This window comes from Coturnix japonica, chromosome 4, assembly GCF_001577835.2.
Source record: "Coturnix japonica isolate 7356 chromosome 4, Coturnix japonica 2.1, whole genome shotgun sequence".
Lineage (NCBI taxonomy): Eukaryota > Metazoa > Chordata > Aves > Galliformes > Phasianidae > Coturnix > Coturnix japonica.
The window spans coordinates 4,833,226-4,859,897 of record NC_029519.1 but is presented as its reverse complement, the minus strand read 5'-3'; the positions used below and the strand labels follow the sequence as shown (position 1 = coordinate 4,859,897).

At 45.8% G+C, this 26,672-nt stretch overlaps 1 protein-coding gene and 2 long non-coding RNA genes across 3 annotated transcripts; 1 reads left to right on the top strand and 2 right to left on the bottom strand.

Annotated features, from left to right (window-relative positions):
- Nucleotides 1–189: 189 nt before the first annotated feature.
- Nucleotides 190–12,294, bottom strand: F9 (coagulation factor IX). The gene is made up of 8 exons (XM_015860428.2): nucleotides 12,168–12,294; nucleotides 9,932–10,095; nucleotides 9,598–9,622; nucleotides 7,789–7,902; nucleotides 6,129–6,257; nucleotides 4,210–4,451; nucleotides 2,773–2,890; nucleotides 190–900 (listed from the first exon to the last, which is right to left on the bottom strand). Exons 1-8 carry the CDS (start codon nucleotides 12,232–12,234, stop codon nucleotides 353–355), a joined length of 1,407 nt encoding a protein of 468 aa, XP_015715914.1. The 5' UTR covers nucleotides 12,235–12,294; the 3' UTR covers nucleotides 190–352.
- LOC107312752 lies at nucleotides 8,729–20,452 on the top strand. Its single transcript, XR_004307079.1, has 2 exons — nucleotides 8,729–8,761; nucleotides 19,387–20,452. It is a non-coding gene; the product is annotated as an uncharacterized LOC107312752 (long non-coding RNA).
- Nucleotides 15,483–26,289, bottom strand: LOC107312751. The gene is made up of 3 exons (XR_001554607.2): nucleotides 26,206–26,289; nucleotides 20,249–20,389; nucleotides 15,483–19,928 (listed from the first exon to the last, which is right to left on the bottom strand). It is a non-coding gene; the product is annotated as an uncharacterized LOC107312751 (long non-coding RNA).
- Nucleotides 26,290–26,672: the final 383 nt, after the last annotated feature.

Below are 26,672 nucleotides of genomic sequence, written 5' to 3'. Positions count from 1 at the left end.
CACCTCAGTGCTTATCCTGAGGGCTGAAATAGCAGCTGGCCCCCCAGCACCACTCACCTTGCATCCCAATGCAGGCTGGGCTGGGACCGCAACCTCCATGTGGGGAACAGGGATTGTGGTGGGCAGCCATGGGCATGTGGGGTATGGGAACATACCCAGTGCTGGAGCATGCAAGAATGCAGTCACAGGTAATTAGAAAGGCTTTTTATTTCCGTATTGCCACATTTACACTGTGTTCTCTTCCAAGAGCAGAAATTAATTCACATAGAAACAATTAACAAAACACAATGATCTCTGAGACAGTTCCTGCAGCCTCCCCCTACCCAGTCCCTTCAGTAGCACATCATCTCACTTAGGTGAGCCTTGTGGTTTCCCTGATCCACTTCACGTACTTGGCGACCTTGGTGTAGATGCCATACTTGCCCGGCTTGGCGCACTCCTCACCCCAGCTGGTGACCCCCGTCAGAAACCAGGTCTCCCCGATGCTGTTGGTGTAGGGCCCACCGCTGTCCCCCCCACACGTGTCCTTCCCCCCGGCCGTGTATCCAGCACAGAACATGCTCTGCAGGATGGTGGTGGATGAGCTCTTCAGGCAGGTCACCCGGTCCACGAAGGGCACTGTGAGCACCTGCAGGATGGTGGCGGAGCGGCCGCGGTACAGCATGCTGCCCCAGCCGCTCACCGTGCCCGGCCCATTGCTCAGTAGGTTGTTGGTGAAATCCCGGCTGCCGATACAGATGGGGGTGACGTAACTGTTGAAGGTGAGCGGCTGGTCCAGCTCCAGGAGAGCGATGTCGTTGTGGTGCTTGTTCCTGGTGCGGTTGTAGGCGGGGTAAGGAAGGATTTTAACCACCTGCCGCCACTGCTCTGTGTGGTCATCCTCCTTTGTGTTGTATTCACCTGCGGACATGAACGAATGGACCTGATGACAGCCATGTCCTCCCCAGTGCCATCTCAGTGCTCCCGCAGCCTAGAGCCTCACTGCCCAGATGGCACTGGCTCCCAAGTGCTCACAGCCACTGCTCGTTAGACACCTGCCCCTCTGCAGACCCACAGCTGGTGGGGCTGTAGGGGTAGCACTTCCCCGTGGGTCCCAGTGCCCAGTTGCAGGGTGCAGCTGTCTCTGAGTGCCCGCAGCTGGCTGCTTCTCCCCCACACCCTGCTTGACAACAGGTGGAAGGAGAGGGAATGCTGTGGGGCTCAGCTGTGGGCATTGGGTGCTGAGCTGAGCTCCTGCCTCTCCCACAGCCTGCTGATGGTGAGGACAGGATGGCTTTTCTCAGCCCTAGAGGTGCAGAGCTTGTTTAACTCATGCTGCAGCATTTCCTTGTGCTCTGCTGTGATCTACTTAACATCTGATCTCCTCTAAGCAGCATCTGCAGCAGCCCCAGCTGTGCCCCATACCTGCGAGGAGCAACAGGACCCAGCAGAGAGGTGAGGTGATGTGCCAGGCTGTGCTGTGCTCTGCATGGCCAAGGTGGGGCTGGTGGCTGTGCTGCTGCTCCGATTGCCAAGGGTTTGGGTTTTTTATTGCTGCAGTAGCAGTGTGAGTGTCAGCTTTTTTTTTGCAGGCTGCGTTTCCACAGCGTCAATGCAAGAAGTGAGGGAGACTTGGAGAGGGTTTTACTCGTGTGATAACTGCTTGCTATTGCTGGGGACCTGTAAATATGTTTCAGTGATGAAGGTGGAGAGAGGCAAAGAAGTGGGGCTGGGAGTGCTTCTTCCATCCCTGCTATCACTCCATGGGCCTCCCAGAATGCTACGAACAAAGCTGAACCTTTAGCGTGAATGGAGGTGAAGGATTCATGTGTTACCTGTGCACTGTGCCTGGTGTGAGTATGAATCCAGCAGTTCCCATAGCCCTGCAAAAGCACATTTCGCTCACTTTGATTTGCTACCTGCCCCAAATCTTGCCCTGGAAATAGAGCAGTGCTGCAGGGCAGTGCAGTGCACGGGGAGCTGGCTGACGGCAGAGCTGAGCTGGGAAGGGGAGGGAGCTGGTGTGCAGGTGCAGAGAACACAAAACATCTGTCTGGGGGAAAGCATTGCATTGAGAATTGTGTACTTTCCTGTGTTTGTGGGTGCAGTGCTGAGCTTTGTGCCTGAAGGCAGGTAGGGAAATAAAAGAGCTGTGTATAAGCTGCAAGCCTCCTGTTGCCTGCACAGGGCAGGGCTTTGGTCCCATAGCACAAGCACCACGGTGCAGCACGGCTCACAGCCAGGGCTCAGCTGCGCTGCTGCAGAAGGTGAAGATGCAGATGGAGCCCTCTTGATAAGCCAATTTCTGTAGATAAGAATTCAGTGTTTCAAGGCTCAGGTAGAATCTCATTTTTGTCGGTAATACAAGAAAGTGAGATTCTTCCCTGCGTCCTCTGAACATTGCCTGTAGCTGTTAGCAGCTCCATCATTGTGCTTCCTGTGCTGGGTAATCATACTGGAGGGAAACAAGTAATTTGGGGAAGATGACTCTGCCATGGCTGTAAAACATGGCACTGCACTGCTTGCCAAAGCCCTGCTCTGAATGATAGCAGGCAACCTGGCGCAGCTGGGTACCAGGAGTTAAGGGGGGAGGGGAGGGGAGAAATGCTATTTGTCAAGGATAAATACATTAGTTTTGTGAAGCTGCAGCACCCCTTGCCTTGCAGCCAGGCCCTGCTGCCTCTCCGAGCTCCTACAAAGCCTGCTGGGGGGCACTCCACCTTTGGGGTGTTCTCCTCCAGTTGGGCTGAGCTTCTGTCATCACTGAGCAGCGGTGCCACCTGCAGTGCTCACCTGCCACAGCTGTGACGTTGTCCCCTGGCTTCAGGCAGTGCGCTGCTGTCACCACCCATTTCTCATTGATAATGGACCCTCCGCAGAAGCCCAAACCGCTGCTGTCCACCAGGTGAACCTGTGGGAGCAGAAGGAAACAGCAGCTGGGTTGTGTTAAATTGTGCAGAGCCAGAGCTGCACCAGCCATGCCAGGAGCTGCTCCCTGCATGTCCCCATGCCCCCACCCTGCTTTGTCCAGTGCTGTTCATACACTGCTGCACTTGCCCCTGGCTGAGCCTTGCTCCAGGCTGGGGGTCACACAGCCCCAGCATAGGGTTTGATTTTTGGATAGTCCTGTGTAGAGCCAGGAGTTGGAGTCAATGTCTCCTATGGGTCCCTTCCAACTCAGGGTATTCTATGATAAACTCCACTTTAACGCAGAGTTTCCCAAACAGTTTTCCATACACACCTCATAAGAGTGCTTTTTAATGACCAGAGAAACAGGGGGCGAGATACTAAGTGCCTGTATCATACGAGCATCCGGCACCCACCCACTCACGGGGCCCAGAGCCAGGACATCCCTTACGCTAAAACTTCTAATTAAATCCATCAGCCGACTCGCTGAGCTGTACTGAAAAGATGGATTTCCTTTCTGTTTCACTCGTTGTATCCCTCCCACGCTGCACGGCATCTTGCCAGGCTTCCTCATGCCCTCCCTGCAGCCGCCTGTGCCCATCCCGCAGCGGCAACCCCAGCACTGCCGTCCCCAGCTGCCAGCCACGGGATGGCAGCACCGCTCGCCTCTGCGGTCTTTCTAGGGCTCCTTTCTGAGCTCCGCAGCCACCCCGGGCCCTGGGGAGCACACAGCATCCCTGCCTCGTGCTGTCTGACCCCTGCGGGATGGGCACCCTCACCTGCCAGGTGATCAAAGGGCGAACAAAATAATTTGGGAGGGTTGTACCTGGTGAGGTAGAGGTCTTCGTGAGCACAGCCAGCCTCAGTGGGCTCATAGTAAGTGAATATGCTTTTGTTTTGGGTGCTGATTTCTTAGGTTTAGATTTCTGGTACTCCTCCTGGCTGACCTGCATGAATGGGTCCTATGGGTCATTGCCACAACCAGTGCTGGTCTATGCCAAGGCTTGCAAGAATCAGAGTGTTACATTGAGAAGATATTTCCCATCCATTCAGGAAGGCTTCACCAGAAATGGAGCCACGTAGCCCTTTGAAAAGCAAGCTGAAGCCACTCTGACTTGTAGCTGTTTGCCAGGATAGACTCCCAGTCAGAAGTTTTGCTGCTGTGGCATGAAACCATATGCAGAGAGAAGCTGCATTCCTATGAGATGGGAGATGTCATGCTAAAGCAGCTTCGGAGACAGGTTTCGGTGTGATGGAAGGTGAGCATGTTTGCAGAGGAGCTAATGGCAGGGACTGATGGGAGCACACAAGAGCAGCCCATACCTGCCATGGCAGCTGGCCCTTCACACTGTCGTATCCCCCGACCACCCGGGTGTCATTCTTAGTTATCGGCACGATCTTGGCAGGGGCGGTGGGGGTGGAGGGTGGCTCTGTGATGTCGAGCTCTTCGACGTGATCATCATCCTCATCATGGGCGGTGATGTTCCAGCGCTCAATGGTGTTTTCAGTGCGGGTGACCTTTCCGTTCATCTCCGGAGCTGTGATCCTCCCGCAGGGATATGGCACTGGAGGAGAAGTGGATGAGGTTATGCCCAGCAGTGCAATGACTCCGAGTGTCACAGCAAGGGAAGGAACAGGCGAGGAGATGCGTGTAAATGAAATGATCGGTACCCGGAGCATCCATACAGACAACATACAAGATCAACAAAAGCAGAACAGGCTTTAGATGTGATTTGTGAACTGCCTTTATAAAGAAGGAAGCTTGCAAGAGAGAGGGTACGCTGGACGGGGTGGCACAGCTGTGCCTTTATTTAGCAGAGCACAAGGGTGTGTGCCTGGGAGCTGTGTGCTGGGCAGCCCGGCTGTTGGCTGACATTTCTGCAGCTAGTAGCTCCAGAACAATGAATGTCCAGCTGGGAGAGGGCAGGAAATAATATCTGCCAGTTGTACAGATAATCCTGCTTGGCACCAAGGTGAGGAAAACATTAATAAACTCATGCTCGAGTTTAGATTTTCCTGTTAATGAAGACCTCATCTGTGGGCTCATTTCAGCTGAGCTCTTCCCGTTTCTCTCCTACGCAGTGTGTGCCGAATTCCTGCTGATAGTGGCAGTCAAAATAGTAAATAGCATCAGGCATTGTCTTTCATCTGAAAAGCTTTTGACAGCACTGTGCAAACAAACATTAGTGTGAAATCAGATGTGAGCGTGGCCTACAGAGATTTTACATCTGCTTAAGAAGTCCACGTTAGGAGTAGGGCTCCAGTAAGTGCTTGGTGAGGGAAAGCGCTGTCAGGAGGCTGGGCTGGGAATGAAGGCTTCAGTGCCAAGAAATGGTAAGCTTTAGCAGGAAGAGTAATTACCCAATCTGAAAGATGGTCTTATTGCTAACAGTGAAACTTTCTGGTCCAAAGAACCTATTTCCGTTAGCAGAAAGCATAAGAAAGTATATGAGGCCAAGAGCCTGATTGCTGAAAGTCAGCCCTTCAGGGGTTCAACCCATTCCTGTGCAGCCTCCTGCCTGCTAGCTAGGTGGCATTTCAGCTACACTCACGTACTGGAAATACGATGGTACCAAACGTTACATTGAGCTTAATTGACAACAACTTTTCTCCAGTCAGTCTCCTCTTTCCTCTGCTGGGTGTGCTCGGCATAATGAACTTTCTGTGTTGGGTTGGGATTGAATAAGCTGGTGTAGTTTGAACTGTTGTAACAGCCTGGGAGTGGGGAAAACTCAGGGAATATAATTTAGAGGATGAAAGATTGTCTGTTGTCCTATCATAGCCTCGACCATCCTAGATGGAAGGTCAGTAATGAGATAGTAGCTATTGGAAGAAATAGCTCAGCTAGCTCAGGCTGAATGGACACCTGCATACATAATGGTATAGCCGAGCATAATAGTTATGTCACCAGAAAGTTACTGATCCCTGTCTGGAAATATAAGATGTGCCTTTGTGAGCAGCCCTCTGGAACGGGCATTTGACTTCTGTGTGAAGTTTCGGACACCTGAACTCCTCTCCATGCTCCTAGGCTAAAAAAAGGCTGCTTAGACCCCGTCTTTCAAGTGCAGCCTCACATCTGCCATTGGGAAAGTGCAGCATCAGGCTTCTTACATCTGCTAAGCAAGAGAACAAGACTGGCTTCCAACAGAGTATCTAATTTCTCTGAGATTCATGGACTTAAACCCAGGAGAAGACATTGGAAGCTTTAACCCAACTCTCTTAGAATGCATTAAAAGTTTAACCTGTAGGTTTACAGGACTTTCCATCTTCATGAAGCTTGTAGCCACTGGCGCAGGAGCACACAGCCTTCTGTGGAGGGTCATGCCTGCAGAAGTGCTCGCAGCCCCCATTTTTCGTAGCACAGGTAGAGTCTGAAAGAAATCAAAACAAGATGCTGAAAGCTCTTTGACATGACCCTGGTGGGAGCTATAGGGAACTGGTCTTGGGGATTCAGCCTACAGCTGCCTACAGCTATTCCAGACTGTGCTTGACCACAAAGAGAGTGTCCTCTTGCAAATCCCCACCCTCTTCATGGTGAGGGAGTGCTGAGGACCTCTTTGGGACAGCAGGGTGAGGAAACAGCCATGAGGTCCTACAAGAAGTGCTGCTGAGCCCCAATAATCGCAGCATACCAATCCTGGTGCAATTGGAGCCACTCAGCCCTGTGGAGCCACCTGAATTTTGGCAGCCTGACCCCAAAGGACTGCTGCAAATATTTGGTTAAGAGCCATGTGATTTCCCCACTATTGTGCTCCCTTCCAACCCCCATGCTTACAGAAATCCAGCTGTGGTGCAGGTGCCAGCAGAGAGCACCCTGTGCCCTGTGGGTGCCCCGGGAAACCTTTGTTTTAGGATTACTGCTGGGCTCTGAGTATGGAACAACAAGCTCTTCCTGACACACCAATAGAAGGGTGCAGCCTGGGGTGGAGGACCCATATCCATTCAGTGGGACAGATTTCAGCACCTATAGGGCAACCATGGCCCAGCAAGCATCCCAGTGCACAGCAGGCGCCTTCTCCCACCCCACCCCTCATTGCCATGGGACCACCATCCCTCAGAGGTGGAAATCCACCCATCTGCAGGCACCCTTTTAATTCTCACTGAGTTTTCAGATCGCTTCACAGCAGATTAACTCCACTCCTACCTCCTCAAGGACACCTCCCTTCCTGTAGCCATTTTAATGCCATCATTTACTATTTTTACAGAGATCCTTTTCACGCCTCACTTCGGGCGCTATTTTTGTTTCTGTCTCGCTTCCATGAGAAATCTGCAGTGAGACTATTTAAATTTGATGCAGCTTTGAAATGCTCTTTTTAACGTACGCTCCTCTCTTGCCAGAGCAGAAGCACAACTAGAAAGAGAATCTTTTATTAGTGCAGTGAGTCTACCATGTTATGTGAGCCGCACAGCCTCTGATTATATTACAAATATAAGAGCCGAATATCCCTCATGCTTAAATTATCAGCTGTTTGGTTTTCATAGACTTCTCAACCCATCAGGAAAATATTTGCCTTTTGTTTGCCTTTAGAATCAAGGTTGCTGGTGATAATTAGGATTACTGTGTTAGCAGGAGGCCGTGGTGGGGAGGTTGCCATAGTCCTGCCCCACTCAGCATCTGGTGTGGAGTGAGAGCACACAGGGTGAGTGAGCCCCATGGAAGAGCATCTTGGAGCTCTGAAGGGGATGGCAGAGGAGGGAGATATCTGCTCCTAAACTCCGAAGCACATCCCCTCACGGTCCTGCTGCCTTCAGGCTAAATTAGCACATTCATGCGGTGTCTTACAACGAGGTGCAGTGTGTCTGAAACAGCCCTAGATTAGGATGAAAATCATTATGCCCACTGTGATCAGATGGGAATTCAAAGAAGGCAGAACAACTACAAGACACATCCCTTGTACGTACCTATCTCGCAGTTCCTGCCTCCATACCCAGGTGGGCACATGCACTCATAGGAGCTTACTCCGTCCTTGCAAGCGGCTCCATTTTTGCATGGATTGGAGTTACACTGATCTCCATCTTTGAGAGAAGACAGGAGAATTAATAAACACGAGTGTCTACCACGTCTGGTGGTGGCCAAGTGCTCTGTGCAAGCCTGCTGTTAAAGACAAGCAGGAGACTGCGTGCCTTCCATCTCTGAGATGGAAAACAAGTTCAGCTGTGGCACACAAGTGCACAACAGGCAACATCAGCTCTGGGGGAACATCATCAGCAGTGCTTAATCCAAAGGCCCAATTATCTACACTGTCTCCTATTGGATCAGTTCTGCTCTTTTAATCTCAATAACGTGATGTCTCAGCAGGTTCTGGGCATGTCTTCCTACAATTGTGTCCTACCTGTAAGCCTGGCCATTAATGATGCCTTGAAGAAAGCACTAGAATGCAGAAGGCAGCTTGCAAACAAGGTCAGAATGGGGTTGTCTTGCTTAAGGCATGATGCTGGTGTTGGCACAGATGGTTTGTATGGGATGGTGACTGCTGCTGCCACCTGGGGAAAGCAGGTGGGGTTTGGTCGTTCAGGTGTGAGGAATGAGCTCCCATAAGCTGAGCAGTAGGGCAGGTCAGTGATGATAGTGAATAGATGGTGTTCATGACTTTTTTTGGGGGGGGGCTAATTGTGTCTAGTGGCAGGGAAATAAATGCAGTGTTGAATTTCATCAGTTGGTTTTTGTAGTGGAAATGCTAAGTCACAGCCTGAACCAGTGATTGAACACCTGGTGATTGAGCCAGCCCAGGGGAGCTCAGGTGCAAGCAATGTACCTAAGTGACTGGAAGGGGTGGAGCCAGGATCCACCCCTCCCCAGACTTCATCTAGGGGTTGGCAGTGGAGGTGAGGGAATAGTAGTTGGGGATCTCTGCATACCTGAGGCCTTCTGAAGGTAAGCAGCTTCTTTCCTTTATTTCTGTGCCTATGGCTGTTGTGTTTGAGCAAATCCTTGCTTGCTGCAGCCTGGGACCTTGCTGCTCTGTTGTCATTGCTGTGCTTTCCATTGCATTACAGTTTTTTAGGGGGCAGTCCTATAATGCAGGACTGCATAACTTCCAAACAATCTGAATTATTTATGGCTTCTTAGTGTGATGTTCTGGGTGCTTTGCCAGTCTACAAAGCAGTTCAGTTATCAAAATGTACTTTAAAATTTGATTCAGATGTTTTTAGTGGGCATTAAAATGTTTTTGGTAAAATTGGAGTTGAAAGGGAGGAAATAGATGCTGGAAAATAAAACAGATGGTGGAGAAGCAAAGCTTTGGGACCACTGGTGTTTGCTGTGATTGTGTTGAGGGTCTGTTTATTGTGGCATTTCCAGGGATTCACACTGAGCCTGCACTGAATCTGGTAGTCTCTGCTTGAGAACAGAACGTTAACTACTTGGAGGGGTGTTACCTCTTACTGTCTTGCTCTGCTGTTGAAACCAGAAGGTGACCTGGGCTCACTGGATGCAGCAGTCTGTGTGAACTGTTATCTTCAGTGACATCTGTGCTGTTTGTTCCAACCCTCTCCCCTACTTCTATATAGAAGAGGCTAAGTAGTTTTTTTCCTTGTGTTTCTTATAAAGGTGGGATGGGCATAGGCTGAGCGACCACAGCGTTTAGGGTACATGACTCTGTGATGAAACAATTCCTAAATTCTGAGCAATATTTCTTTCCATAAGCATCTGCTGCTTATGCGCTGAGAGATGAATATTGTGTGTGTGAATGTGAAGAAAGCAGCTCTTACCAATGTATATTTTCCAGAATTCCATCTGCAAAGGGAAAAACAAACAAACAAACCTCCATTGGTTTCTGTTTTCTGGGCTTAAAGGGGTGGCTCCAAAGCTAAGAGCTTGAAGGGAAGCACCTCAGTAGTCCCAGTGGTGAGCACCCAACCCCTAATGAGGTTCCCCAGCCTGATAGATGGATTGTGAATGAGAACCAAAGGGTTGATGGGTGCCACGCAACCTCCCCAACCCCCCTTGCTCTTCAGTCCACCCCACTCTGTGCTTCACCCCAGCACTGTATACAGGTGATGCCCAGAGGAAAGGTTTTGGCTGTTTTGCATCAGGGATACTCACTGTTTTTTCTGTGTTCTCAAACACTTCTCGGGCTTCTTCGAAGCTGCATTTTTCTTCTATGCATTCTCTCTCGAGGTTCCCAGCAATAAACTCTTCCAGTCTGTTTGAATTGCCTCGCCTTGTCCTGCTCAGAACTGTGCTCGCCTCTTTGTTCTCAATGAAGACTGCAATTAGAAAAGAAAGCCAGGCTGCTGAATAGCCGTGGGGTGGGCAGTAGGGCTCTGCAGTCTCAATAGTCCTTCTCATGAGTTCATCATCCCCCATTGTCAGTGATGTTTTAGAAGCATTATTGCCTACTTGAGGTTTCTCTGGTGTCTAATTTAACTGCAATCTAGTTACTAACCTAAGCTGGGGAACCTGGAGTCAAAGCAGTCCATAGGTGAAATTGGCTGATGGCAGGAGGGTGATTAGGAGCACGGGAGTTTAGCAGGTGGTGTTAATACCTCTTATGATAGATGCCCAAACTGGAATAAGCTATTCAAGGAAGGAAAACCAAAGGCTGCTGCGTATTAGAGACGTCTTGTTTGAACACAGAAATTGAGGCAAAGTGGTGTGAGCACTGCTGGCCCTACATCCAAAGGGGGCACCCATGTTGCCACCAGCCTTTCAATGGTGGCCACTTGGTGATGTGGTGCTACCACATGTGCTCTCCCAGCCAGCACTGACCTTGCTCCCCAGGTTGGAAGAAGCATTTCTGTCTGTCTGTGCCAGGTGCAATGCTAATTGTTTTTGCAATGATTTTAATCACTATAAAGCAAGCTTGCACCTCTGCCTTCCTCATGCTTTCCATTAAAAAGAAGGGGAGTGCATTAAAATCCCGATGATAATCTAATTGTTTGGCAGTAGATATTGATGGTTGAAGAACTCTGGCTTGGTTTAAACACTGCAGTTCCCATGGGCTGCCTGATCCCTTCCCATCTGCAAGACTGGGGTTTATATATGGAATATGCAAGTCACTGGAGGAGTCCCTCTTCCCTCCAGCATGTGTCACAACATCTGGCATGAACTCAAGCTGGGCTGAAAAGCTTGAACTGAAGGAGATGAAGCAGCCTTTGTTGGTTTTGAGCCCTGTTGGGTTCTCCTTGAGGTTAGTGCCTGGGGAACCAGGCATGGGCACAGTTACGTGCCTCTGATTGTGGTTGCATTTCGTTAGGTCTGCTCCTTCATTTCTTAATGCTGGAAGCATGCTAGGCAATGGGCATAATTAACCCTTTTAATGAAGAGCTCTAATTTTAATGAAAACAAACTTCACCTTCATCAGACTCATTTCAGCTTTCTTGATGTCTACTAATCTCACGTGCTGCTTTATAGGCAGGACTTGATTTAAACTGAAAGTGGCAGAAACCCAAGGGGTCACACACAAGGTGCTTGCCCTGGCTGGAAATGATCTTCCCACCAAGTATATGCTCGTGTGGCTTAGCAACTTCTACATCAGCACTTGCAAGAGTGAGGGGATCTTTGGGCTGCAGATGAGACCCATCCTGCCACCTGAGTATTAAATGTTCTAGGAAATACACCTGGGTTGATGGTGACTCTGTTCACTTTCCATTGATAAGCAAACACTTTAGAAAAGCACTTTTTTCCTTGTTTTACCTGTTACTCTCAATGTTTTAATAAAAGAAGAAAGGCCTTGCACCAGCCAAGTTCTCACTGGAAGTGAACCAGCCTCTGCTGGAACTGTTGCTGCTACAGATCAATCATGCAGCAGCCAGCATTACTACGTGTGATTACCCACATCCATCAACTACTCTATCGTGTCTACAGTTTTGGCTGCATCTTACAGTCTGTTAAATGCATGCTGGGTTTGGCTTTAAACATTTCCCACTGTGGCAAGCCCAGTGACTGTTCTATGGGAGTGAGTGCTGTATTCCAGGAAAAAGCGAGACTGTGGATGTCACTCCTCCAGTGACATGTTTCCTCTTTTTCCTTTTGTGTGTGGGTGCGTGTGCTCTAAATGGCTGAATCGAGCACTGAAAGCTGTACAACTTCAAGAGAAATCCCATCCTTAAAATTAATCCCTGTGAAACTTTCTGTGTAAAAAATCAGCATAAAAGCAGAAGAAAGAGCCGGAGCTTCAAATAGAGGAGCTCTGAAATGCTGCGGTCCCACTGACCCCTTGTATCTCACGAGATAGCACAGGTTGTCCCACTGTGAACTGACAAATGGACCCTCTCTGTGTGCCAGTAACCCCCACCCCCATGAGCGAAGGACTTCATAGGTTTTAAAATGAACCCACCTGTACTTTCGGCACCGAGAAAAGCTTCCAGGAGACAAAAGGAGAGTATGAGGGGGATTTTTGCCATCTTCTTCCTACTGCCCAAACCTAGGAACAAATTGTTCAGGTGGTGGAGCTCGGTCAATAGTTCCAAAGTGCAAGCTCCTGTTTATTTGCTCTGGGTAACCCTTTAATTTAAGGTCCCCAGATGTGCCATTGCTGAGCCTTGGAGTGGCAGCAAGGATGTTATTTGAGAGGGCACATCCATGCTGAAGAAATGTATTGGGTAGCTGCTGCCTTTGGGGTCATCTGATGTCCTATAGGATGTTGCTGCTAGGTTTGCAGGTTGAGCAAGGCGCAAGAATACATTTAAGCCAGCTTCAGTAACCTCTTAAAAGCACTGGATTGCCCATTCCTATCCAGATGATTGCTGCATAAAATCCATAGCAGTGCTTTCAAAGCCTTCAGCAGAGCCCATGTTTCCAAGAGGGCCCAGCATAGATTCAGTTGGAGATGACCCTACAAGTGGTGCAGAGAGAGTGAGCAGACTTCTGGCTGCGGGTTTGCTAATTGCTCCTGTTTCAGACTGACCAAAAATAAGGTTTCTATACAAAATCTTTAATGCTTAAGGGTGTGTTACTTATAACTCTTAAATAATGTTTCTTCCCTTCTGACTTTCCATTAATGTGAAGGTGAGGGATTTCTTTGGGGCAAATACTGGGTACTGTGTAATAAATAAAAAATGAAGCATTAATTTCTAGAAAGGCTGAAATGAATGCACTCAAAGCTCTCCCCTCCTCTCTTTCCTTGAGGAGTTGTAGGGAAAGCAAACTGACATCATTCACCCCACTCTAGAGAGGGCTTGTGGGCTTTATACCAGTGACCTGCTTCTCTGATTGCAGCTTGTCCTATGCATAGTGCAGAGCTGGTGTCCAGCATCGCACCCGCACGTGATGGAGGCCAGCAGGCTCTAGAGACTTGTTAAAGCACAAGGGCTGAAGAGGAGCAGGCAGCAGCTCTCACTAGTTCCCAGTAAAGCAAGATTAATATTGTGCAGTTGTCAAAGCAAGATGGGTATTGTGCTGTTGTTGATGCAAGAGAATCCTATGGTGTGTTTTGCAGTGCAGACAGGCTGGCTGCTTTGATGGGAAGCAATGTGCTGTGCCGGATGTGCTGTGTCTTGCAGGCTGGAGAGCTCTCTGTTGCTCTGAGGCTACAGCAACCCTCGGGTAGTTGTTGCAGTGTGTGCTCAAGCTTGTGAAACATCAATTCTGTGCAGTCAAAAAATGTAGAAACGTTCCTTTGTGCAGCAAGTGTAAGGGACATTTATGGTTGCAAGGAGTTACTTTTGTATGCAGAAAGGAGCATCAGCTGTAGGTAAATAGAAGATGCTGATTTTGAGTTACAGCTCTGTGAGGTCTGTGCTGCCTAGGTAGAAAAAAATTCCTATGTTTTTCTTTCCTTGAGGAAACAAAAGGTCCCCAAACCAATAATTCATCTTGTTTCCTCTTGCTCCACTTGAAATGATCTTTATTCATCACTGACTGTAGCTTTTGTTATCAAATTTCTGTGGTGGATAAATGAGTTTGGATGAGGTAATGTGCTACTGATGTAAATTGAATGCAAAGTGAAGAAGGTAACGATCATCTCTCGCTTTCTGTGCATAAGAAAATGCAAATGGGAGAAAATAAATAGAGCTAAAATGCTGAAACAATACATCTCCTATCAATAAAGACGAGTGTAGAGCATGGCCTGCCATAACAAAGGATAATTGAAATCTCATTACTGCAAATATTTTGCTTCAGAACATAGGTCAGTCACATAACTTTTGGTTTATTGTGCATATTTCACGTGTAATACCATTCGCAACATTATGGCTAATTAATCTCCACAGAAAACACCAACATCATTAGAATAAACAAGGCTATTAACGCAAATAATTTCTATTGTTTGCTACTATTCCTGTCAACTTCTGCGGCGCCGAATTGAAAGCTAAGTGTTTATTTTTACTTATTTTGAAACCAAAATCCCTGGAGTTGCGATCGCCACCATGAGCGCTTTGGAGATGAAAGCTTTGTTGTCTAGGTGGATGACATCAATTAAGTACCTGATCTGGGTTTGTTTTGATTTGGTGTTCTGCGCTCTCAAGTGAAAAGCATTAAAAAAATGCACGGTCAAGCTGTGCTTCTTCCTATGAAGAGGCTTTCTATGAGATGTCCCTTCTGATTTGAGGCGTTAGATTTGGGGCTGTTTTTGTTTAAGATGGTGTTGCAGCAGGGGGAAGTTTGGGTTGGATGTTAGGAAAAACTTCTCGGAAAGAGGAGGGAGGCACTGACATAGGCTGCCCGACCCTTGGGGTGCTCTGCAGCTGTGGAGATGTGGCACTGAGGGATGTGCTTATGGACATGGTGGTTTGGGTTGGGGTTGGATTTGGGGGTCACTCCTTTCCAACCTTAACGTTTCTAAGATTCTACTCCCTAGGCTGTGAGGAGTCTGGGGTATTGGTACATTGCTACCTGTTTCTCCTCCTTTTGGGTCTCATTGGCTCGTTAGTTGTAAATCTTATTTTCTATGTCTGTGGTTGGAGTGAAAAATGCAGATTCCTTCTTGGAAGGAAACGTGAACTTCCTGACTTGAAGAACTGCCAACAAAAAATCGGTAGTGTGTATTTTGGGGCTGGTGTGTTGGGCTGGAGGATGCAGCAGAACAGGGAATGGCAGCAGGTAGCTTGTGCTAGAAACATCACCTTCCCAGCAGGGCCATTACCTCGGGCCTGGGAACTGTTGGTCTTTCAGAGAAGCTTTCTTCTGCAAAGAGAAATGAAGTTTATGAGCAGTCAGAACAAGAGAGGTATTTCCATTTTCATCTGATTTTTTTTCTTTTTTTTTTCTTTTTTCTTAATGTTCTCTGGCTGCACTGATCAATAATGTTAAATAGGCTGATGGCTTGAGGATCTTGTTAAAGGACTGTTCATAATCTCCCTTGTCTCCAAATGCACTATTTTATGTGAAAAATCCTTCTCAAAACCTTAAGCAAATTTCAATTTGCCTTTGCCCTCTAGGCAGCTGTGGCAAGTAATCTTTCCTTAACCAACAGCAAACAAGCTGTTTCTGAAATAACAGTGAAAGTAATGCTAGGTCTTCATTTTCTCCCCCTCTTTATTTGGTTAGTGTGAAGCCTCAGGGCTTTCTCTGTGGGGAAATTACCCAAATGTGGAGGCAGCACAGCCGTCATACCCTTCGCAGAGCTGATCAGGTCATCACAATGATTAACTTACTGGAGAAAGTAGCAGTGATGGCAGTGTGCAGTTGGTTTGTGCAGGTGCAGGGCTGGCTCTCAGCTCTGAAAGCTTCTCCCCTACTTTCCCATCCATCTAAAGCTTTTGGTTCCCACATTGGACACTCTTATTTTGCCTTCACGTAGAGGTTCCAATGTCTGTGCCAAGGAGCAGACTCCCCTTGCTGAATTCCCTCTGGACACATCTGTCGCAGTTAGCATTTAGGCTCTGTCCCTCTCATTTTATTCAGTTTTAATTAGACTCCTGCACAGGAGCGCAGAGCAAACTCTGCTTTCATCTGGGAGATCCAGTGGCTGTGAAATATTTACTGGAAGTAAATAACTGTCAGAAAATAAATAAGTCCCCGACTCTCCATGAGCGTAAAAGTGCTTTGAAATAGTCTCATTCAAATAAAAGCTCCTCACATTGAGTGGCAGTAAGAAACAGCAACACAGGCAAAAAAAATTCCCAGCGTAGAAAGTAAACAAAATTACTAATTCATGGAGCAGCACGTTTCACAGTAGCAGCTTTAATATCTTTTTCAGTTTGATTTAAAATAGACAAGATTAAAAGGAAATCAGGATTTGGTTTGGTCATCGTCTTTCAGAAAATAAAGTGCAAGCGCAGATAGATGCACCGAGCTGCTGATGTTATTCTAAATTTAGCGTTCAGCATCTCCGCTTCAAACTGGATAAAGCAATGAAACAAAGCTCTGAGAGTGAAGCAGCTCCTGTAGATTTTGATGGGTCAGCTAGATCACCTAATTCAAACATCACCATACAGACCAAGAAATAAATTAAATATAAGCTTGAAAGTTGGCTTGCCACCATGTCTTGGCATGAGATGACACAATCTTTACAATAGGCCAGGCACAGATATAGGAACAGAGGTTTGTCCTGCTGTGAGCTTGCTGACAGAAGTGTGAGCTCTGGAGATTGCTTTGAAACAGATCTCTGCAAGGTGTTTCTCGATCCTCCAGTAAACCCATTACCCCCATGTGCTGATGGTACAGTGTAGTGTCTTGAGAAATGCTTCTGTACCAAGGCTCTGTTTATAGATAGAGGTGAACTCCAGCCAGCAGCACCCAAACAAGCAGGAGAGCTTGTTTCTTTCTTCTCTTATGGAAGAGGATTCATCCTGCTTTGCTCCAGTGTCTTCTGTTGGGTGACTGAGGTGCCTCTTGCTTTATTCAGACTTTATTTTGGATAGTTTACATTGGAGTGAAACGAGTCTCAGTCAGCACAACCAGGCCTACCACAGTCTTAGACCTTGCACTTGCTTCATATTGAGCTTAAATTACTAACATTAATTGCTCTCCCTTTATCCATTTATTCTGTCAGTACTTGTGACTATGCCTTTGCTTAATTTGCATTAGCAGTTTTCCATTCAGTGTTTCTATTTTCTTCTTGTAGCAGGGCATCCTTGTGTCTTATTCACCCTCTACTCCTCCCTTTTTTTCTATCTTTATAGTTTGCTTTCTTCCCCTTCAGAATCCAAGAAGTCTGTGGTATTAATATCTAAGTGGAGGATATGCAGAGAAGAGATAAAGGATATTTCTAACCTGTGTGTTCTTAACTGATACCACCAGCCAGCTCTCAAGTCATAGGTACTCAGATCAGCTGCACTTGAAGCTTGCCCTTTGCTTAAATAATATGGTCTCAGACCAACACTTCCAGCTGACTGACTTGGAAGGGAACTAGAAAAACTAGAAGCTCACCCCGTAATTCTGGGACCTACTGAACAAAGCTGTTATTTTGTTGATGTAACTCATAATAAGGGACCGCACAGTCCCTGTTATCTGCTAAAATCAGTGCATGTGGTGGGTGAACCCACTGGTCTACAGTGAGACACTGCAGGCTTTCTTGGGAATGTCAGGAGTGTGTGATGCAATAAACAGTTCACAGTTAGGACTGAATTTACCTTTTTGGCACATCTGTGTTCTCTCTTCAGTACCCAAGACCTAGTGCTCTGGTATACTTCTCTTGTTAATGATGTTCAGTAATGGATGGTTGGGTGTTCTGACTTGCTAGCTCTAAAAAAGCCTACAGCTATTCCATGAAGTCTGCGTTAAGTTGCATTTAAACTAATACAAAGTTATCTTAAAAAGCAGCATCCCTATCTTAGCTTAGCAAAATTCTGTCTTGGTTTGGCTAGCTCTCTTTGCAATTAAGGCCACGTGGCTAATTATGAATATATTGTTTGAGCTGAAGCATACTGTAAATTTCTTAAATTAAGTGGAATGTCTCACATGCATGGAAGCACAGCCAGCATAAAGATGCTATTCTAATATGTGACGTGCTACTTCTAAATTAGGCTCATCTCTCTTTGAAAAAATGCATGAGTTCCACAGCTCAGGCTTAGATCATGATTTGAAACTGCAGAGGATTATCCTAGAAATCAGGTAAAGCATCTCCCAAGGGTTTTTGATGGCTGCTTCTTCATATCAGCTTTAATCTTGAAAGCTATGTCAGACTTGTGGAAACATGAAGAGCTCATGATGTGTGACCTCCTTCTGAAAAGCATCACCGCTCCTAGTTGTGAATGCTGCCTTGATAGGTAAATACTTTGTATGTTCTTCCTACAGATTAATACGGTCCCAAGAATTTCTCTTTGAGGCTCCAGGTATTGCAGCTCAGGTTGCACTGTGCATGTAATGCAGAGCAGGAATGGTCTTGCTCAAGTTGTCCAGCTACCACCTTGATCCTGCAGATCTAAGACCAAATTCTGCCTTCATTTCATGCCAGCTGTTTCTAGTTCTCTTCCTCCTTCATAGTTCTGTTCTCCTGTATTTTTCTAAAGCTGCTGTAACACTTTTCAAGTCAGGTTTAATCATAAGCGATCTTTAATCACAAGCAATCCATTCTGTATTAATGTAGTGGGAAAATCATATGATGATTTGGGTTTTTAGGGACACACGCGCTAGTGCAAGGCCAGCAGATAATACTGCTGTATCCAGTACAGGAATAAATAACTATGCAGGGCTGAGGGCAAACCGAACTGAACTTCAGGCCTCTCTAATATCTGCTCTGGATTTAAAATACTCCTGGGAGGTGAATCTGAGGAATGAAGCTCAATGTGAGTAAATATTTTTGACCTATGCTCTGGCTGTGGGTAATTTACAACGCACTTGAAAATCTGATCTGGGTTATGTCCAATTCACAGAAGTTTATTTCCAAGGCAGTTATTTATAGACTGCTTTCCTGGCTCTTGGGTTTCTTTGGTAAATGTCTCAACGTTCGCTCTGTGAGCAATCAGCATAAAATTAAAACGTTCAATTCTAATGGTGAACGGTTTAAGGAAAGTGAAATATTATCCCCATAAATCCTTCATTTCACTTAAAGCTTTGAGTCTTTCAGTATTTATTAGTGGCGTCTCCACTTTGCAGCAGTGTCAGAAGGCTCAGACCCGTTGTAAGGAGGAAAACAAAATCCATTTGGTTAAAAATGAAGAGCAAATGCAATTTCTAAAGAAGGTCTCCATGTCAAATTATAGTGTTTGGGAAAGTGATTGGTACTCTATTTTCTTCCATGTAGTACATCTGGAATAAGTCTTGGTATTTGTTTCTTCTTTAAACATCCCTTGGCCTTCAGTTGTTGTGGTTCTCTCAATGTGGGTTGACCCTATGGGAGCAATAGCGGTATTTGAGCAGGTCCACCATGCTGCTGCCAAAACTGGGTTCTTGACATGCCTTTGTAGAGGTGAGGTCTGTGAGTACTCATTCATCTTCTTTAGCTTCAGATTTTCATTTGCCTAAACCATATAGGAAACGCCTGTCTATAATCCCAGAGGATGCTAACTTGATTACCTCCCTGTGGCACTGGTTGAACTACCTGTACTTTTTCTTCCTCCAAAAAATAAAGAAGCTTAAAATCTTTAAAAGAACTTTCTGCACAGTAATCAATAGTGGTGAAGACGTGTAAGTAGTGAATAGGACTTCAAATTTAATCTGCATTGAATTTTCAGCTGGAAAAGGAGCTCCTGAATATTGTGTGCACATGAAGCTGGCACTACTTTGCCTGGGGATGTGCGGTGACCTCTTGGGAAGAGGAGAATGGTGAGGAATATTCATTTAAAATGTGAGTTCCCAAAGCAAATTAGGTTATGATGGAAAATGGTCCCATTTATAAGCTTCTGAAAGGTTATCTTTCTGTAAAGGTCACTGGGTTAACCACAGCTAGAAGGACTGCATTAGGTTGTTTTAATCACTCCGCAGTGAATGTTTAAGATAGGGTTCATATGGGAAAGTCCTGTGAAAATATGCTTTTCTTTTTTTTTTTTGTATTCCACTAATGCATGCAGGATTCATTGGAGATAAGAGCTCCACAGGTCATCTGTACCAACATGCAGCGAAGGGAAACTTCTCCATACAGAGGAACCCACAGTGGGGAAGAAGGGGATATAGAGACACTATGACAGCCTGCCTGTACGAGTGCCAGGGTCAGAATATACAGCTTTGTTTTTCTGGAGAAAACATCCATCTCTGTGACACTTCTCCCAGGCTAACCCTGTAATAGTAAATAAGTCATGTTGTTGGAGGGTCTCTGTAAAGAAGGGATGATGTTTTCCTGCTATGCATTAAAGCTACCCTATTTAACTGAATTCTTGGTGAAATTATCTAGGAGATGGAGGAATAAACAGGCCTGATACAAGAAGATATTAACTACTAGATGAGGTAGGATTTTCCCTCAATGTGTAATTTCATAGATAAGCAAGTATCAAACTAGAGGACACAGTCTATCTTCAGCAAGATGCTTTGTCTGTGCAATGCATGTTCAACTCGTCCTCGTGAGTGTGCCAATCGAGCCTGTAAGAGTATCCCCTCTACCTTATCTCAGGTAATAAGTGTCTTCTAGATGGCCCAGCTGCTCTCTGTCTGCTGCCAGAAGACAATAACTGGGTAACTGAGATCTCAGCTGAAAGGCTTGCTGTAGTTATGCTTCATTGCAGAGATAAGGTGGCACCAAAACTGTTGATGGCAGAATGAAGGAAAACAAATTATCATGTCTGAAATAAAATGAATTTTAATTAATGTCTCTAATTTGTCTAGTGAATGGTTTAAATGCCATTTCTATCTTCATTGTTGCTCTAAATGGTGACAAACTCATCAGAGGTAAACAAATTGCAGAGTGTGCCACTAAAACAAACCAGAACTCTTTCTTTTTAGCTGTGGAAAGAATGTAAGCTTTCCAGAAGGTAATTTATTCAGAGCTAAATCTGAGAAACATCTTTTTTCCAGCACAGCCTCTATAGAGCCCTAAGCAAGCTGAGCTTGGTGCAGACCTCTGCTTGTCTTGTCTGTAACAGTTTTCCCCTCTGGTTTCCTCTTAAAAACTACAAAATGCATATCCACAGAAAAGAACAAATCTACATCTTGCCAGTGTGCACACCTTGAGAACCTGTGGGGGATTTTGGGGTCCTTTTTCTTTGTTTGCTGTTGTTTTCATCTGAATTTCACATCCTCTGGGAGGAAAGGAATGGAGATGTAAGAAAAAAGAGAATAGATCACCCATAAATAAACGTGGGTTGGAATTTAGAGATGAGTTCTTGCCTCAGATTTAGGGAAGATGAATTGGGGAACTGCCCAGCAGCAGAGGGAATGGGGAGCAGCTGGGGGGGAAAAAAGTGGTCCAAAGAAAGCTTGAAAGAAGAAACTTATAAAGGCAACTGAATGGAAAAGTATGCAATCTGGGATGGGAGCACATTGGTCATACAATTGTGTCCCCTCAGAGCAGAAGGTTTATCAAGGCTTTTGCTTTATGCTAATTAAAGGAAGAGCATATTGGGTGTGAAGACCCATTGCCAATTAAAGAAGTGGTCCAGATTCCTCAAGGTGATCTGCAAAATGAAACAGAAGCAAAATGGGAACATCTCTCTTTGATTTTGCAGTTAGCCCCAGAGCCCCTTGGTCTTTTACTTCTGATCTTTCAGCGAAGCTGGTTGCATATCTTTGAGGCCTTTGGTCCTCAGCTGTAGAAATAAAAAGCTCTGTGAGCTGATTGTTGAATCACCTCTAGGAGCAGAAATAGCATTTCGGTGTGATCAAAGACTTATTCCAGTGGGGGTCTTTCTATAGCATTTTGGCACAGACCTGAAGATATGTAAATGTTCTGCAGGATCTGACATACGTGATTAATGTTAAGCAGATCTCACTGTTGTTGCATCCTTTTTAATAAGAGGAAACCTAAAACTAAAAGAAGCCCTTGTGGAAAAATAAGTCTGAGCAAAGCCACTCATAAGCAGCGCTTCTCTCCATTGTTTTTACCATCTTGCAATTTTGATGCATCCCCATTCTGCCAGTGCTTAAATGAGTGAATAATCTATTGAGAACCTCAACCATTTCTTCCATTTACATCACCCAGAATGGTGTTATTGCTGATCTCTGTAGTCTTCTGTCCTGTAGTCATTGTGGTACACTTAATAACAGAGAGCAGCTAGTAGTTTAAAATAAAAATGAATAGTAGATGCAGATGGAAAGGGCTCTTCTTTCTTGTTGCTTTCTTTTTCCATCTTTTTATTTTTTACCTGCTTCAAACAGGGATGCTTTTAAGTCGTTGGTGTTTATGCTTCAAGCAAATGCAAATAAAAGTGACTAAACTAGATGGATTTTTGGGTGTACGCGGAGAATCACAATTTTATGTTGTTGATGCTATCTAAAAGAAACTCAAAGAATTAGACTGAGTGTTGAATTATAGGGGAAAAAATTACTTCCTTCTTAGCACTGCAGGTTAAGGGATACATAACCATGTTGAAGGAGTTTGGTGTAGTATCCATGGGTGAGATTACCAGTTTGGTTGCTGAAGATACTTGGGTTGATGCAATATGTGCACTTTGACTTCTCCAAGGTGCATGATTTGGTACTGCTGAGCCTTAGAGAAAGTGTGGTTCCTCAGTTCCCCGTTACCAAAATAATAGAAGGATAGACTAACATGCTTTATTCTAAGAAACCTGAGCTGTTTGGTTAGGTATTAGAATAACAATTTTGTGTTAACCAAGGCAAATTTTAACTTGCTGTACCTGGTTGAAAGGGTGTAAGGGGAACCTTTTCAGAATAGCAGACAAAGCTCTAACAAGATCATGGGAGTTGAAGAGAAGCTTCCTTGCTGGAAATAGTACAAGTTATTGGAAGTTATGGTCAGGTACCGTTGCTAGAGATTCTTAAAGAGATTTAGAACTGATGTGTTTGTTACTCAGAAATGATGCGCTGGGAAGACCTATGGCCCTGGCTGTGCAGTTTGAATGGAAGGTTCAAAACAGCTTTGCTCCCCCTGTATGAAGGTAGGAGACCCAGAAGTCCTACAGTCTTGCCCACTCCTTTCAGAGTATCTGAAATCTGACAACCTGCGGGAAATTGTGTGGCTTCAGCAGCTTTGAGCTGACAAGAAACAAGAACCATTTCACCATGGAGGTCTCCATGAAAGGTGATAAAAGCCTCTTTGGGAGTTTGCAGGATCAAAGCTTTAATTTTTTTCTTCTTTTTTTTTTGTCGTTGACTTGTGCAGAGGAAAGAACAGAGGATGGTTTTAAATCAGGAGCTCAATTTCTTATTCAACATTCAGTCTTAAAAATTAATGGGAACAGTGGCAGAGCAGGTGAGGGTGAGTAGGTGCCTTTTCCACTTCATTTAGTAAAGAAACCGAGTTGTTTCCCCATAGTACTTGTCTTGCAGCTTATGTGACTGCAGATGGCTGCCACTTTGAAAGAAGCCTGTAATTTGGAAGCAACTCTGAATCATCCTGCCTGCCTTTCTTGGCATAACACTGCTTCACTTCACATCTCTGCAGAGCCTGGTGTTCACAGGCTTATCCTCTTGACTAGCGATACGATGCAAGCCATGCGTCTGGGACTAATGGCAGGGGAAGATGAAGTCAAGTGTTACAGTCTGCTGCCTCTACAGGAGGCAGCCCATTTAGCAGCTAGCGTTATCTGATGCCCACTGAAACCTCCATTGTTAACTATCAGGGGAAGCATTTATCTCATACTCATTTCCCTTGAGATCAAAGCCATTACGTATTTAACTGTTGTGGGGCGAAGCTGCGTGTTTCTTGGGAATAACACAAATGAAGGCTCTTCTCTAACTTGATAGTTAGAAGTGATTTAAAGCAGATTTCTCTCTTATGCAAAAAGGTGTTGCGCTATGCTTCTGTGAAGAGCCACAAAAACCAGTCCTGAGGCTCTCAGATGGGGTTTCAAACAGACCCACTGCTGTTACAATTTGAGTTAGCCATCTCAGGATAGCAGGTCTGGTTGATGAGTTGTGAAGGCAGGGTGCCTGCAGATTTTTCCTCCGTGTTCTAGTTTCTATTTTCCCTTTGTTCTTTCCTTCTTTTCATCTTGCTCTGCTGATCCTGATCATCTCTAGCATCCGCAGAAGCAAGCTGGGAGCTCCCCATGTGCGGTCTCCAGTACTAGTACTGTCTGGTTGTGTGCAACATGGGTGGAATGGCCAGATCCTTCCCATGGGGCTGGAGGATGCATCTCCCTACACGTTCATCCAGCAAGAACTGTTAATACAGTTCTTTGGTGGGCTGGAGCCAGGCTGTGCTCTATGCAAGTGTCCTCTCAGGGCAGCCATATACCCAGTTGTACAAAGAGGCTTGAGGGAGTCATCTAGAGTAACCTCTCGATCAAAGCAGAGTCAGCATTGAATTTGTAAATAGCTTTTGTCCAAAACTGGCTAGGAGCCTGCTGATGGAGGCTAGAACCCGTGTTGCTTCCTATGCTCTTGAGGTTTCTATTTTTTGAACTCTGTGTTTCTCCACCCTGGTCTGGCTCTTCTGTTAAACTGTCTGGGCACGGAACTCCGTGTGTTTCCATGCCAAAGATCATGAAAAGACATTGTCTATACACAGCTGGCTTCTTTTGCTGCAAATGGGCACTCAGATGAGCATTGGAGAGACTTGGTCTCATCTCACAGAACAAATAATATGGCCTAAAGAAACCTGGATCAGAATGAGGGGAGCTCTAAGGACTGAGTTGGTTTTGGACTGTTGTTTTCCCAGAGTTTTGGAAGGCTGTCTTTTTAGTCTGACTGCAAGGGGAAAAGGCAGTTTCATTGTAGGCTAGATTTTGGGTGATTCAGAAGCAATAAAGCCACTGGAATAAGAAAATAGAAGCCTAAACCACCCAAAAGGGTACTGTATAAATTTGCCTGTCAGCTACTGTTAAGCATCAAGGCAAAGTAATTGCCATACCTACTTCCCCAGATGTGTTTTGACCTCTGGCTTAATTACCTTTCCAAAAATTGTCTGTATCTGAGGATGCTGCTTTATGCCAAACAAAGTGCTGCCAATGTGCTTGAAGATTATTTTACAGGAGAAGCATTTTCACAAACAGATGTAATGTTCACTTTCTTTCCCGGAGGGCTCTCTACCTATTTTTATTCTTCATATTGCATTGTTATGCATTGGAACCCAAGGCCCTATTTACCGAGAAATGTTTTAAAAACTTCATATTTCTATAAATAAATATGTCTGAGCTGATTATTCAGGGGCTCAGTTTTTGAGAGATGTTGCTTAGGTTCAGCTGGAATGCTGACTGACCTCTATTCTGCCTTAATGGGTTGGTCGAACACAGGAGTTAGTCTTCATGCTGTTTTCACAGTGCAAAATGCCTCATGCAATAAGATTTGCTTTGCTCGCTGCATCTCTCCACGCCTCCTGGGTGGTTATGTTGGAAACAGGTTGTCTTCTGTGGGGAGAGCTCTCCAACTCTGAATTTCAGGGCTAGCCAGCAACCTGGGCATTGGCTCCATGAAGCCCCACTTATTGCCTGTGCTCCTAATGTGACTGGCAATAATGGAAGCAAATAGTCTGGGCTGGTGGGCTGCAAAATCAGAGATGACAACCAAGAGGAGGAGGAGGTAAAGCTCCTGGTGAAATGGTGCTGATGATTGCTGTTTGCTGGCTTGTTTGTGTCTGCAGCTGCTGCAGCAGCCAGTGCCTGAAGGCCCTAGCCCCATCCTGAGCAAACAAGCAGCTATTTCTGTAATGAGTATGTTGATGTCATAGAATCATAGAATGTCTCGGGTTGGAAGGGACCTCAAGGTTCATCAAGTTCCAACCCCTGCGCTGCAGGCAGAGTTGCCAGCTGCTAGATAAAGCATCAGATCAGGCTTCCCAGGACCCCAGTCAGCCTGGCTCCAAATACCTCCAGGGATGGAGCATCCACAGCCTCCCTGGGTAACCTGTTGCAGCACCTCACCACTCTCAGTGAAAAAATTTGCCCCTGGCAACTAACCTAAATCTTTTTTTTAGTTTAAAACCATTCCCACTTCTCCTATCGCTGTCTACCCATACAAAATGTTTATTTCCCTCCTGCTTATAAGCTCCCTTTAAATATGGGAAGGCCGTAATGGGGTTTCCCCACAGCTTTCTCTTCTCTAGATTGAACAAGCCCCACTCCTTCATCCTGTCTTCACAGGAGAGGTGCTCCAGCCCTCTGATTGTCTTCAACATTCTCCTCTGAACCTTATCCAAAAACATGATTCTTTCCTACATTTTGCCCCCAGATGGATTCTCTGGTCAGAGTAGAGAGGGACAATCCCCTTCCTTGCCCTTCTGGCTACTCCTGATGCAGCCCAGGATATCACTGGTCTTCTGGGCTACAAGTGCACACTCTGGCTCATGTTAAGTTTTTTTTCTATCAGGGCCTCTTAAGTCTTTCTCAGCACAGCTACTTTCAAGGAGTTCTCCCAGTCTGTATACATACCTGGGATTACCCTGACACAAGTGCAAAACCTTGTACTTTGCTCTGTTGAACCTCATTTGGCTTTCAGGGACTCACCTTCCAAGTTTGTCAAGGCCATCCCTTTCTTCTGCAGTATCGACTGCACTGATCATCAGCAAACCTGCTGAGAGTGCACTTGATCCCACCATCTATGTCATAGATGGAGTTCTTAAGGAGTACCACACCCAAGAATTCAGGGGAACACCACTCATCACCAGCAGCCACCTGGGCATGGAGCCCTTTACCACAGCCCTCTGGCTGTGACTTTCCAACCAATTCCTTATCTGTGGAATAGTCTGCTCTTCAAATCCACATCTCTCCAATTTAGAGATAAAGATGTGGTGGGGGGGGACCATGTCAAAGGTATTGCAAAAGTCCAGTTAGATGATATAAATTGCCTTCCCTTTGCCCATTGATGCCGTCACTCCATTATAGACTTGCTGAATTTCTTTTTGGTCTGTATAGGCATGAAATTACTGTGAAGGAGTGTTTGCTTTCCCATGGACTTCTGCTGGGAGGAGCCT

Bases quoted from the DNA above. Each gene is read 5' to 3' on its own strand.
- F9 (XM_015860428.2), bottom strand. From the start codon at position 12,234: ATGGCAAAAATCCCCCTCATACTCTCCTTTTGTCTCCTGGAAGCTTTT. The intron at 10,096-12,167 runs GTGGGTTCATTT...TTCTAATTGCAG, and splicing joins TCTCGGTGCCGAAAGTACAG to TCTTCATTGAGAACAAAGAG. The intron at 4,452-6,128 runs GTTAAACTTTTA...CTTCTCCTCCAG, and splicing joins AAAGTCCTGTAAACCTACAG to TGCCATATCCCTGCGGGAGG.